Source organism: Pangasianodon hypophthalmus, chromosome 16 (assembly GCF_027358585.1).
Source record: "Pangasianodon hypophthalmus isolate fPanHyp1 chromosome 16, fPanHyp1.pri, whole genome shotgun sequence".
NCBI classification, from domain to species: Eukaryota; Metazoa; Chordata; class Actinopteri; order Siluriformes; family Pangasiidae; genus Pangasianodon; species Pangasianodon hypophthalmus.
This window is the reverse complement of record NC_069725.1, coordinates 21,755,778-21,769,325: the sequence shown is the minus strand read 5'-3', so window position 1 is coordinate 21,769,325 and position 13,548 is coordinate 21,755,778. Positions and strand designations below refer to the sequence as shown.

Genomic DNA, 13,548 nt, shown 5'->3' with positions numbered 1-13,548 from the left:
CTAGGTGTGAGTGTGTGTGTGTGCGCCTCCCATCCTGGGTGTATTCTCGTCTCATCTATCTATCTATCTATCTATCTATCTGTATGTTCAACTGATTTCTTGCTAATTATTGTCCTATTATCATAATTGTGTCACATGACCAGGCAAATCTATAATGCAAATCCTGAACATATTGGCTGTCTATATTCTATATACTATATACTGCATAAGGATCAGCTTTAAATTAGCACAGAGAAACAATGCCAATGTCCTCAGGGTACACGTTCAAACAGATCCATATATGAGTGTGAAAACAATTTGCCACATTCCTGGAAACTGCTGATTTGAGTACAGCCCTACTTCTGCCCCATCACTAGTACAACAGCTGAAGAGCGCAAAGCTGGTGAGTTATGATATAACAGGAATGATATGATTCACTGTGTGTGTGTGTGTGTGAGAGAGAGAGAGAGAGAGAGAGAGAGAGAGAAAGAGAAGAAGAAGAGACTCAGGCACAGCGGCCTGTTCTTGGGTTGTTAGCAGGTATGAGCCAGCATCTCACACATTCACACACACACACAAACATGATATACACAAACACATACATGCTCAACAACTACGTATGAGTCACCTCAATCCAATCAGTCACAGCACAGAAAACCCAGGCAGAGAGAAAGAGAGAGAGAGGGAATGTGTTTGGAGAGACAAGTGAGAAGATCAAGGACAGAGAGCGAGGAAAACAATAGAGAGGGAAAGAGCGTCGGAGACAGACAGGAGCCCACCCGTAGGCCGTGGAAGCGGGGGTTGTTGTAGAAAAGCTTCATCTGCTCTGGAGGCAGGGGTCCCAGAACCTTCTGTATGGTGAAGAGTTGATCTATCTCACTCTCGCCTGGAAACAAAGGCTGTCCGTCACTCAGCTCGCCCAGAATGCACCCCACTGACCACATATCCACCGCCTTCCCATACGGAGCTCTGAGGAAGAAACAGAGATTTACTTTAACTTTCCAGATGTTTTCTTGCTAATACAGTTAATCTTTAGATATCAGTTAATCAGGATCATTAAATGTATCATGAAAAGGAGCAAACTTTACTTACTTACTCTGAGTACATAATATCCAGTGATGGCTGGTTGTCATAGTAAAATATACACTACATGGCAAATGTTTGTGGACACCTGGTCATCACACCCATATACAGGCCTTCCCCAAAGCACACAATTTTATAGAATCTCCCTGGAACTAAGCAGCTCAAACTTGTTCCAGCATGACAATGCCCCTGTGCACAAAGAAAGCTCCATGAAGACATGGTTGGTGTAGAAGAACTCGAGTGTCCTGCACAGAGCCCTGACCTCAACCCCACTGAACACCTTTGGGATGAACTGGAGCACCGACTGCACCTCAGACCTCCTCACCAACATCAGCGCCTGACCTCACTAATGCTCCTGTAGCTGAAAGAACACAAATCCTCACGCTTCAAAATCTAGTGGAAAGCCTTCCCAGAAGAGTGGAGCTTATTATAACTGCAAAGGGGAATAAATCTGGAATGGGATTTAACGAGCACATATAGGTGTGATGGTCAGATGTCCACAAACGTTTGGTCATATAGCTTGCTGTGTGTTTATCTTTGAAAAATTGAGGCCCTTAGCCCTGCATTTTCCAGGAAATGAGCATCACTTAAGCCTCTAATTACAAAACTCAAGAGTTTCTATAAGGTTAGCTCCTCTTTGATGGCTGATTATGTTTATATACTATAGAATATAAAACGTATAAAACTTATTCGGTGAGTGTTACGTATAAACTCAGTTGCAATATGCAAATTATCAGCGAATGATGTGATACTGTCTGGAGCTGTCATCCATCCACTCCGAAGTTCAGACTGCACTACAAACATCGAAAACAAACTTCTGAACTAATCAACAAGACTTGGCACGAGGAGAAAGAATTTCTAAGATTTCGGCTTCTTTAAAAAAGGTTTCCGTTTCACTGTGACAGACATCAGCGCACTGAATAACTCTGCTGTGGAAAAGTTATAAATCCAACTCTAAATTTCATACAGTTTCCAGGAAATGAGCAATTACACTCAATCTTAAAAAGATTGAGCTGCAGGCTATAGTTTAAAATGTCAGTTTTTCACAGAAGCGCAGTGAGCAAATCCAGCTGAGTCTTCGCGAAGTCATGCCGCAGTTGCGACAAATGTATGGATATGAAGAAAAGCACCTGATGCACACTGTAAAACATGGCAGCTGGGCAGGGATGATTTGGGGCTCTAAATCATGAAGTACCAGGAGATTTCAGTGCAAAATGGGGTTGCCTCTGCCAGAAGGTTAAAACATGGCCATACTACAGATCGAGGTTTTTGAATTGAAGAGAAAAATCGACATGCACAAACTTAAGAATAAGTTTTATCAGTATGGCAGATTAGCTGATCAGCAGCAGCAGAAATCTTCTCCCCTCTTGAACCTTGTTTACGAATTTATTTTTGTACATATTATAAAAAAAACACAGTTATGAATCATGCAGCATGAAAATCTCTCCAAGTATCCTGATATGCATATTTGCCATATGGCTCACCCTGAGATATGCATTATTTTTACCCTTGAATCCTCCTCTTAACTGTGTGTGTGTGTGTGTGTGTGTGTGCGTGTGGGCATGTGCATATTCTCACTTTACTGTAAATAGCTATACTGCTACTGTGATGGTTGATAGTGGTAACAAATCAATGTTATAACCGATAAGGTCAGAGAAAGAGAGACAGAGGACAGAAGACTTAAATAATTAAATAATAAAGTTAAGGCCTGCTGTCTTAATTTAGAGTGTTTTGTGTGAAATTTACTTCCATCCATCTCCATACAGACGATTCAAGAAAAGTTTGGGCCAAAAGCTGTTCTACATAACAGTCCCTATTGTACTCTAAATGTAGAAACATGGTTTAGAGGTGAAGTTATTCACGGGAGATTCAATGCAAATGTTGCTAAAAAGTAATTAAAGCGTATAGCTACCAGTTTAGCTACCATCAAACAACATAACGGATCGTAACGTAACTCATTTAGCAAGTGAAAATATCTTGAATACAATCATATTTATCTAGAATTTTCTATTACAATATTACGATAAACCAAATATAAGATTATTAAATCAATTTCTAGATTTTTTTTTCTTTTTTACTATTTTCAAGCTTAGTCTATTGGCAGATAATTGGCAGATTCTTCTTTCTAGAAATTAATACCTGAAATTAGCAAAATTATCTGCCAATAGAATAAGCTTCAAATTCAAATTCAGATTCGGTTACACACACAACCATACACACTACAACGTGCAGTGATTAGTAACAATGTGGAGATATAGGTTTAATAATTTTATATTTGGTTTATTCTAACCTTATAACAGGAAATACTAGACACATTTGACTATATTTAAGATATTTTGACCTGCTAATATATAAGATGTAAGATTTTTTTGCAGTGTAATCCCTATATATCATGAGGACTGAATTTTTTTATGTATAAAATTATGAATGAACTTAGTGAGCTATAAGAGCAAATTAACAAAAACATTGCCATTATTTTAGAACTCAACACCTCAAACTAGCGAATGAAAAGAAAATCTTTTGTAACACGACAATTTCAAGACCTTAATTTAGTATCTTGATATACAAAATGCAAAATAATATGGATATGCTGGATCAAGTGCTATTTTATCAGCTCCTGAATCATAATGGGTGGAAGGCGAATTGAGCCTTCCTAGAGTAAATATTGATATAACTTTTGGACTAATCGCACAACAAGGTGGACACAACTACAGCACCATTAAAAAAAGACATCACATTTTAACATGTTGCTGTTCAACAGAATTGGGATATACCTTATGGGAAAAAACATAAAATAAATCATTTAACCAATACTCCTGGAGCGCTCCTGCATAGAAGCAGGTGATGTTGCCGTACAGCGTTTGTGTTTATTTTGGTGAAGGGGCTGATGAAATGACCCTAAACTTCATTCGTCTTCGACTGGAAAATAACACGAGTTTCATCGATCATCACGGAGCATCCATACACGCATCTGAGTGAGTAATGACACGGTGAGCTCGTAACTCTCCTCCGCTATCACCTAATAACGAGCTGTCAAGAAAGCACCATACTGAACACAACATGATGGCATTTATTCCGTCTTGCATTCGTGAGCACACGCCACAGCTCTGTACGTCAACTATGTCAACAAAGTGCCAACTTTGGAGAACTGCAAGGCTAATGTTCCAGTCACAGGGGGAAAAATACGTGATTCCCATCTTTTAGCTGGAAAATTCCAAGTCAGTCACTAAATTAAACCCAGAGATTTTTAGCTTGTTCAACATTAGCTAGTGGTGGTTCGCTGGTTATCAAAAGGTTGTGAGTTCAAACCCAGGCACCTCTAAACTCTTAAATTGCACCACTTACTTCAAGAAGAGATGTGTTAATGCTGCTTGGAGTACTATTTTTCACTTATCCCAGCTTTAATCTGACTCCCATAAAGCAGAGATGGACCAGAGGTGGATCAAGGACCAGCTTAAAAGGTGTCTGGGCTTAAACTCACAACCTTCTGAGCAGTAGGCTAGAATCTTAACAAGTGAGCCAACACTAAGTATGTTGATGCTAGCTAATGTTCGATAAAAACTATAGCCGCCATGTATCTATTACAAGAAAGGGTGAAATTGGAATAATGGGAGGTTTTCCCACCCTGTTGAGCTCTAACATGACTTCAACACATCATAAGGGCCTTAGTAGTGAGGTTGTGAGTGTGTGATGATTAGCACAGAGCTAAGCTGGTGGCTATTAGCTTCTGTATGAGACATTAGGTTCCAGTGCAAAACTTAAAAAAAGGACATTTCATACACTTACGTCTCAGCTCATAACCTAAGGAAAGGTCATTTTGGACACATTATGAATGACAAAACTGGAGATCTATCACATACACACACTCACACATATACACACACATATACACACACATACAGCGAGAGAGAAAACTGACCCCAGCAGTAGTTCAGGTGATCGGTACCACCTGGTGGCCACATACTCGGTGTAATTGGCGTCTGTTCCTTCTGAGAGGTCACGTGCGAAACCTGAGAGTGATGGATACAAGAAAGGAAGAGAAAGAAAAAAGGGAATTAATGTCTTATTCATAAAAAGTGTCCAGACAACCAAGACCGAAAACCTCAAATCCAGTGACCATAAAGTTGTGTTTGTTGTGCTACAAAGTAAAGGACGATACATATGAAGGGCAGTCTGTTAGCATGTCGCTGTGTATGTTTAGATTTCATTTCAAACTAGAAACAATGCCACATGTCTGCAGTCAGCAGTGTGTGTGTGTGTGTGTGTGTGTGTGTGTGTGTGTGTGTGTGTGTGTGCAGTCTGCTCCCGCATGCTGCAGCCGAAACAAAATGGCTGGAGCTTAAACAGACCATGACTGGCGTCCTGCCCTCAATATGGCGTGTGAGACAGAGGACCTGCTGTATCTCGCCCAAACCCATACACACATACAAATACAGACGCCACACACACACACAAACACACACTCTGGCGAAAAGAGCAGAGAGTGTTAATAAGACAGGCGTGAAATTATTCCTGATGCTGAATTCTCAGAAGATTCCCGGAAAAATGATTTCTTAACTGAACATCTACGGATCTAACAAGCTATAATGATCGCTGACTTGTTCCCTCGCTAGCTAGCTGTGTTTAGCTAATTGGCTTGCACACCTAGTGTTGCTAAAATATTTATTAATTCATATTCGGTAAAGGTGTGAATCCAGGAACACTGGGTGTGAGGTGGGACACTAGTCCACTGCACTTAGGGGCAATTTAGCACTGCCAATGCACCTACATCTTTTTGGGAGTTGGGAGGAAACTGGAGAACCCTGAGGAAACCCAAGTAGATACGTGGAGAACATATGAAACTCCACACAGACACTAATCTGAGCTCAGGATCGAACTGATTAAACTGTATGTATGGAGATACATCCAGTATTTTATGCTACACACTATGAATATAACCAAAGATTCGCATGTGTTGATACAGGGATGCTGGTACACTTGGCCTCCCTGCAGTTTAAGCCCATTCACTTTTGTCCACTACTGTTGTCCAGGTGTGCAGTAGAGCTCAAAACAAGCTGTCATTGTGAGTTAGCATGGCTGTCCAAGTGATTCTGAGATTAAGCAGGTGCACAGCTATCTGTCCAATTGCATCACTGCTCCTGTGTGATCCTCCAGGTGGAATCTCTAAATAACTGAAGTGAAATGATGTGAATTAGAAGCTATCTTGTTCTATTTTACCGCTCCTTACCACCAGGGTAATGTGAAGCGCTTGGATACGTCCCTGTGTGCTTGGACACATATATCAAGACCTTCCAGCAAAGTCAGGTAGTGATGTATGGCGCAGTATTTGAAATCAATGCTGCTGTTATATAGCCAACTGCTTTCTTCTTCCCGTCTCTCGACATTGAATATGGTATCTGCTTGGCAGCTTGTTGCCACAGTTGGGGATACAGACCTGTCCTCTAAAGCTGGAGATCCATTCCTCTCCACCGCACACTGTGTACTTCTATCTGTATCATGAGCATTTTTTGGTATCCATTAACACTGAGTCATTGAGCTCTTGTTAGCATTACTACGCTGCATTTAGCTAGTCACTTCCCCCTTGCTGTTTGCAACGCTCACCTCTTCAAGCTCTTCAGCTAAGTGGCATCCTTCTTCAGTGTTTTCACCCAACTAGCCGATGCAAGCATGGTTGTGTGGCTCTCCCTTTATAGTCACCTACCTCATCCATCCATAAAGGTCTACTCCAGTGTTTTGCAACCTAATCTGTACTCATTATGTCTGTACTACCGACAAGAATTTTTGTCATCATGGAGGTAATTGCTTTCTTCCCTCTTCCGCATACATGAGCTCACAGATGCCCATGACTGCTTAGTGTCACTGTGATTGACAGGAGAGAGTAATAACATCCCTCCCACCCAGAGAGAATAGCCGATTTTTCTCTCTAGGTCTCCCAGTCACAGATGGCTGTGGCATTGTCAGGATTCGAACTTGCGATCTCCCAGTGATACTGCGAACACTTTTTTGTTGCAATACTAACAAGCACCACAGACTTACAAGCGGTGCAAAAAGAATTTCTAAGGGCAGATGCCAAATTCTATTAGTGTGAAACACATTGTTGTAGAAAGAGTTCATCACTTCCCTGACGACACAATCAAACTAGAGAATGGCTGAGATTTGTTCTAGGAAATAATTTTACTTTTGCACTCTACATTATTACACCCCTACTGGTAATTTGTAGGTAGAAACGGCAGAGGTGAGCTTTAGCCTACATTCTTAGTACACCTTCTCTGGTAAACTAGTTCCCCACTGCTCTGAGATTCCACACCTGCATCATTAACACTGCTAATGAGCACCAAAGAACATCTTCAGGCAACTGCATTTCTGAGAGCCAAGCTCACCAAAATCACACAGCTTGAGCACGTCATCTGAGCTGATTAGGAGGTTTTCTGGCTTAATGTCTGTAAGAAAGCGAGAGAGAGAGGAAGAGAAAGAAAAATCAGGTCACTGAATGAAAATGTTGAAACTCATTGTTCAGCCTCACTTATGACACATTTAAGACATATTTAATGTCTTTAATGCCATGTAGCTAACATGCACTGGGAGTCTATCTTACCCCAAATGTTTTCCATAAATACATTCCCAAACCCTTATCTGTATATTTGCCAGCACTATTCAAGAACATTCATCATTTAGCATTTTAAGTTAGATGGTTATAGTTATAAATTTGCATATACATACAAATTTGTGTCATGATCTTTTTGTAATATTTTCTTGTGTCCCCTTACGGTGCACAAATAAAACAGAAGCTGCTGCATTTAAGAGCTAAAGAGCAAAAACAGGCTGCCTGCAAGTGGGACAGTTACTTTCACACGCAGCTCCTCCACAATGGCCTAGTTAAAGCCCAGCTCTCTTCCATTGCTGTTTTTACTTTACTAGGTCATCTAGGATAGGTCATCTTGATAGTCTGGGCTTCTGCAGTCATACGTTTAGCCAAAGGAAGCTGCATTTCCGACACATGCAGCATGTTGAAGAGCTCAAAGCTAACAATACAGGCTGAACTTCTCAGAGCTTATTAAAAACTATTCACTCATCCTCATCCTCAGCAGCTCCAGGTCTCTGGCTGAAGTGTGTTCAGTGTATAAGAGTAGCACTGAGCTCCAAAGGAGCTCAAACAGTCCACACACTCATTCTACAACTGCAAACTTGCCAATGTTCCAACCTGACTTGGCAAATTGCTCCAACAGACCAGATCATTCCCTTACCCCTGTGCACTATGTCGTTCTTATGGCACCAGTGGATGGCTTTGATTAGCTGGTAGATGTAGTTCCTCACTTTGTCAGGTGGCACTCCATTAGGCAGCTCTTCCAGCAACTCTAGCATGTTCTACACCAGCGGGAGCAAAAATAAAACTCTTTAGGAAAAAATAAAGTACAAATATAATAAACAAAACACTGATCATGTTACGTAATGCAGAACATGCGGTCATAGAAAATAAATATATGCATATCTGTAGTTTTGTATTCAAGCAATCGTCAGTGCACATATACTGAGCACCTAAAGCTGTTAAATATTTACTTGCCTTAAAGGGGAGCAGACAAATCAACAAAAGAAAACTTTCAAGATTTTGTCATGACAACTACAGAATGGTATACTTTTCTATTTATGTTTAGACACTTCATAGGCATTCTTATTCAGGAAAACATGCAAAAAAAAAAAAAGGATGGATACACCAATTCTGTATTTTCCATTTTTGATACAGTAATGCTAGTATGTATGTGTGAGTGTTGTATTCAGTGATAAAAGGGACATGTAGGAGCATAAGGAAAAGTGAGGACCTATGTAAAAAAGTAAGAAAAGTAAAGACTTAATTATGAACATTTCTGAAAATGTTATTTCATAATATGTGTCTGTTACATGCGTATGCTCTGTAGCCTATATTTGTTATGTGCAAAGGATCGCTGTCTGGGTGTTTTTCACGAGAAATTCTTGTGTAAAGCATTCCACACAAGCTTGTATTTTGATTAAATGTTCCTCTCTCTGTTGTTGTATCGTGCATTATTAGTGTGTAGACACCTATGGCTTCATTTACACTGTCAATAATGTATTTCACCAAAGAGATGTCTTGCTAAAATTAAATTCACAGAGTTGAGCTGAACTGAAGCGTCCCACCGAGCGGCTTCCCTGTGTGTACCTTCTCCACATATTCAAACACCAGGTAGAGTTTCCCCCGGCGCCGGAACGCCTCCTTCAGCTCCACGATGTTTTCCTGCTTGAGAGTGCGGAGCATCTTCAGCTCCCGCAGCGTCGTCTCCTTCACATCCTCGTTCTCTGCATGAGGAGAACATCAAGACTTTAATAAAAAAAAGACGAAGGGAGTGCACAAGGCTCTCAGAAGTGCTACTGGTTATTTTTTATGCCTGTCCTACATAGAAACACACCCACCTGAGCTCATTAAACTACAGACACGTCTCAGGGTGGGGCTCTGCCTACAAGCTACACAAGTCTACATCTGTACTGAAGTGAGAATTCAGTCGAAATGTTATTTACACTATTTTCACTTTAACTGAGACATGTTTGGTGGCTGAAGTTCTCTTTTTCATGTTTGCGCTGGAGTTAGACAGCTAACGTAGACAAAAAAAAATATCATTTAGACATGCAGTTTCATTAAACAGCAAAATAAGTCTGTAATACTAAAAAATAATTAAGCGTACTGATCAAATTACAACTATATTATCATCCAAATCACTTCTAACGTACTACGAAACGCTGACACACACCTACCTGAGTCTGAGTGACACCAAACTATGTGCTGAGAAAGAAAGTGATTCTTCTTCAAAATGGACCTACAACATTTTTTTGGCTCTGTAACATCCCTTTCTTAATTTTTTTTATATAACAGTTCTTCATAGGGGTGTGAACAACTACTAATTTTTATTATTAGACCAGCGATTCAGAAATGTAGGGTGACTAGTCATCTTTTCCAGAGTTAAAGCAGTAAATGATTCAGGACTTTGCTATATTTAGGCTGTTGTATTAGTGCTGATAAACAACTGAGAACTGAACTGAGAGTGCGCAGCATGGAAGCTCATGTCCATCTCTGCTTTCTTAACCATCTGCCTCACTGTTTTAGCCACCACCCATCCCCACACCGGCGGATAATGAATATATTAGTCGACTAGTCTATGCAACCTGTAGTGTGTAATACTGCTAAACTGGTACATACAAGCTTGACTAACTTGTTAACTTGGTAAATAGCTAACTTGGAACTTCTAGGATTAATAACTAATGAATAGTTTTAACTTTTAACCAAACTGTTCCCTTAAATGCAGACAACTCCATTTATCTTAACAACAAAGCATTTTAAGCACATTCATATAATAACATTTTATCTGAACATATATTCAAATAGACTTAGGTTTGTTCAAGTAGATCTAAATCTACAACATTCTGATTTCTGTAAATCTGCTTTGTAACAATGTCTATTGCTGCAGTTGCAATATTCTTGATGTATCAAAGAAGAGCTAAAGATTGTCCTGCAGTAATCGGACAATTTATCTGGAAGCTCTGAGAGGCTCAGAATTTGTAATTGTTTTGTAATTACTTGATAAATTCCTTCAAGGTTGAGAAAATGGAGCAGATACCGAGGACACCTCTGTAAATATAATAAAAGGCATTTTCCTATTTATGTCGGAGATATCTCTGATTCCCTTTTGATTTTGTTCTCTGTTAGTGTCACTTTATCAGCGTCTTACCTTCGCTGTCCTTGAACTTCTTAATAGCCACGATTTCATTAGTTTCCTGTAATAAAAGGGAGGGTTGGTGATTAGGGATGAAGCTGCTGCTCTGAGGGCCGTTATGCCACACAATCACATTCCCCAGCAGCGGGCCGTAATGAAAAACACACCCGTTATTGCACTTCATTAGCCCGGGAGCTCCAGAGCTGCGGCCCACTAAACAAAAGGCTCTTCTCACAGCAGCAACGCACACAAAGACTTCAACAATTAAAGCAGTTATCAGAAAAATTAAACAATTAAACCATATTTTGACTGTTGTAGGATATATATATGTGTCTACATAGTAACCCAGTGTAGACATAAACAGCAGTGTTCTGTGTTTAAGTGTACAGGCTCTGGGTTCGACTTTACATTTTGTTTTTGCTGTTTCCTACCAGATTAAATCTCAACCTATTTTGAATAAAAATAGAAAGAAATAATGAGTGAAGCATAGAACAGAGAACAATTTAATTTTCCTGAAGATGGCTTCGATAAGGGCTGTAAGTGGTGTTTTTCTGATATTTTTACACAAAATATGTTTTACATAGTGTCTTTATGGTTTTCACGCTTGTCTGTATACTGTACATAAAGACCAAAAAGAATATTCCTGGAATATTTTTTTCCTGTAATTTTAATCAGGCTTATAAAACAGGAGCCAAAAAAAAAAAAAAAAAAAAAAAAAAAAAAACCACAAAAATCAACCTCTTGCTGGGGTTACACTGAATTTTTACCATCCAGGCAGAACTGCTCTAAAATCTTTTAATAATCCTGGTCCTTTTTACGAAAACAACACCACCACAAACAGTCCCGTAATAAAATATCAGCCGCAACTTCGTTAGCTAACAGTGGACTACGTGAGTGTGTAAATGTGTGGTGGACTGGGAAAACCCATCAGATGCTGCTGTGGCTGAATTCTGGCAAATATCCAAAAAAGACAAACAATCTTTTTTCTTTTTTGACAAAATTGGGTTTTTCTTTCTTTAAGGAACTTTAAGAAACCACAACATGGAAATGTTTTATTTACTGTTTAATCTTACCTAGGAAGAGCTTGCCAAGAAGGAGCCAGTTTAACCAACATGGTGGTAAAAACAGTCAGTCTGCCTAAACATGTTTAGTGTTTGCTAGCTAAGTGTCATTTCCTGACAGTGAATTTCACACTTTGATGAAGTTGTTGGATATCTACAAGCCATAGCAAAACAGACATAAGCGTAATCCATTTGTAATCAGATAACACTTGTCAAAATGTCCATGAGTCTTTGTTTTCTACAATTCCCCCCAGACCACCAGGGGGCACCCTCACTCAGATTTTAAAAAAATTTCTTCCCCTGTTGTCTGCCTCAATTCCTGTGTTTGTGCACACCTGTTTTGTGTTTCCCTAATTATTTATCCTATCTAAGTTCTGTGTTTTCCCTCCTTACTTGCTAAGCATTATGTTGTATTGTAACTATATGCTGTTGTATTTGCACCATGAGTAGTTTTAGTTTTCATGTTGAATTTCTGTTCCCTTGCCCTATCTTGCTGTAGTCTAAACCTTTGTTTTAGTTGTTCTAGTTATTTAGCTCTTTTCCTGTCTTTGTTTGTTCATTAGTCGTTTGTCCTTAAGACTTCTGCACTTGCATCTGACTCCCTGGATTTCGTGACACCGACTTTAAAATGTTAGAACCTCACTTTTAATTGAGACCCATGCAGAAGAGAAATATATTTCAGTTCAGGAAAGTATAGTATTCTTCACTATATGTAGAAGAATATGTCAAAATTTCACCATCTGAAGGGTTTTCCCAGGGCACCACAAAAATGACTGTATGCTTCACTTCTTTAAAGATAAATATGCTAAGGACTTTATGTTCTACAAAGTTCGGTATTTGTTATTAACATATGAAACACTGTAGTGCTGTAGTCAGCTGTAAGGCACGCTAACCTAGCAAAGAACAATGCAAATATAAACACGAAACATTTAATTCCAAAGTAAATGCATGGCATGAAACCCCAACAAAAGACATTTGAATGGAGATTTTCTCAATTTATGCAAAATAAAATATCCTTAAGGGATTAAATACAATCTCTTAAGGATCCAAATGTAAATAACTGGCAGATTGTTCTGACCAAGTCTACTGATGTCTTGTGTTTCCCTAATTCATCTACTCTCACAAATGATTAGTTCCTATTTCATTGTGTTTGTTGTACAAATATCAAACATTTTCACCTTTTCCTGTGTTTTATCATAATGTTAAAACACAATTTAAACAAACAAATGTAGACTTGGTATAAAAAGAACTGGTATAAACCATAGAGCATATTGTACTTTTTTTCTACTACCACTTCTTAGCAGGGGTTAAAAACTGGCGTGACATCAGAGACATACATGTGTGAAGTGACGGTCATTAAAGGTAAGCTAAAAGTAAGGAGGTGTGCAGAAATGCACGTTTAATTGAATGGAATAAAATGTAGGCATTAGACAGCTGCATGCAGATCCTGTCATGCTAACTGAGCAGCAGGTGATAAAGTAGTGCTAACAGCAACAGATCTATCTCTCTGTACTGTCCTATTTTACACATACTTGCTCTGTCTCCTTCCAAACACCTCTGTTCTACTTTCAGCCTCTCAGGAGAAAAAGACGTGAGGGCAAAGATGCAAAAGCGAGGACGGCTGTGAGGGATGTGAAGCAGGGCATTACAACATGAGACGGCTCTGTTCAAAGTGAACCGTGTAGGTCTTTCGTCCCAAATGTATG

The 13,548-nt window shown here is 39.4% G+C and overlaps 1 protein-coding gene across 4 annotated transcripts in view; it reads right to left on the bottom strand.

Annotated features, from left to right (window-relative positions):
• The window catches only part of LOC113530651 (cyclin-dependent kinase-like 5), a 79,677-nt gene that overhangs the window by 19,343 nt on the left and 46,786 nt on the right, over positions 1–13,548 (bottom strand). For all 4 annotated transcript variants that reach the window (XM_026920838.3, XM_053240735.1, XM_026920840.3 and 1 more), the window contains exons 4-9: positions 10,797–10,842; positions 9,236–9,372; positions 8,307–8,427; positions 7,443–7,502; positions 4,982–5,072; positions 759–948 (exon numbers count right to left, since the gene is read on the bottom strand). In XM_026920838.3, coding sequence (XP_026776639.1) covers positions 759–948; positions 4,982–5,072; positions 7,443–7,502; positions 8,307–8,427; positions 9,236–9,372; positions 10,797–10,842 — 645 coding nt within the window. The remainder of the gene's footprint in view (positions 1–758; positions 949–4,981; positions 5,073–7,442; positions 7,503–8,306; positions 8,428–9,235; positions 9,373–10,796; positions 10,843–13,548) is intronic.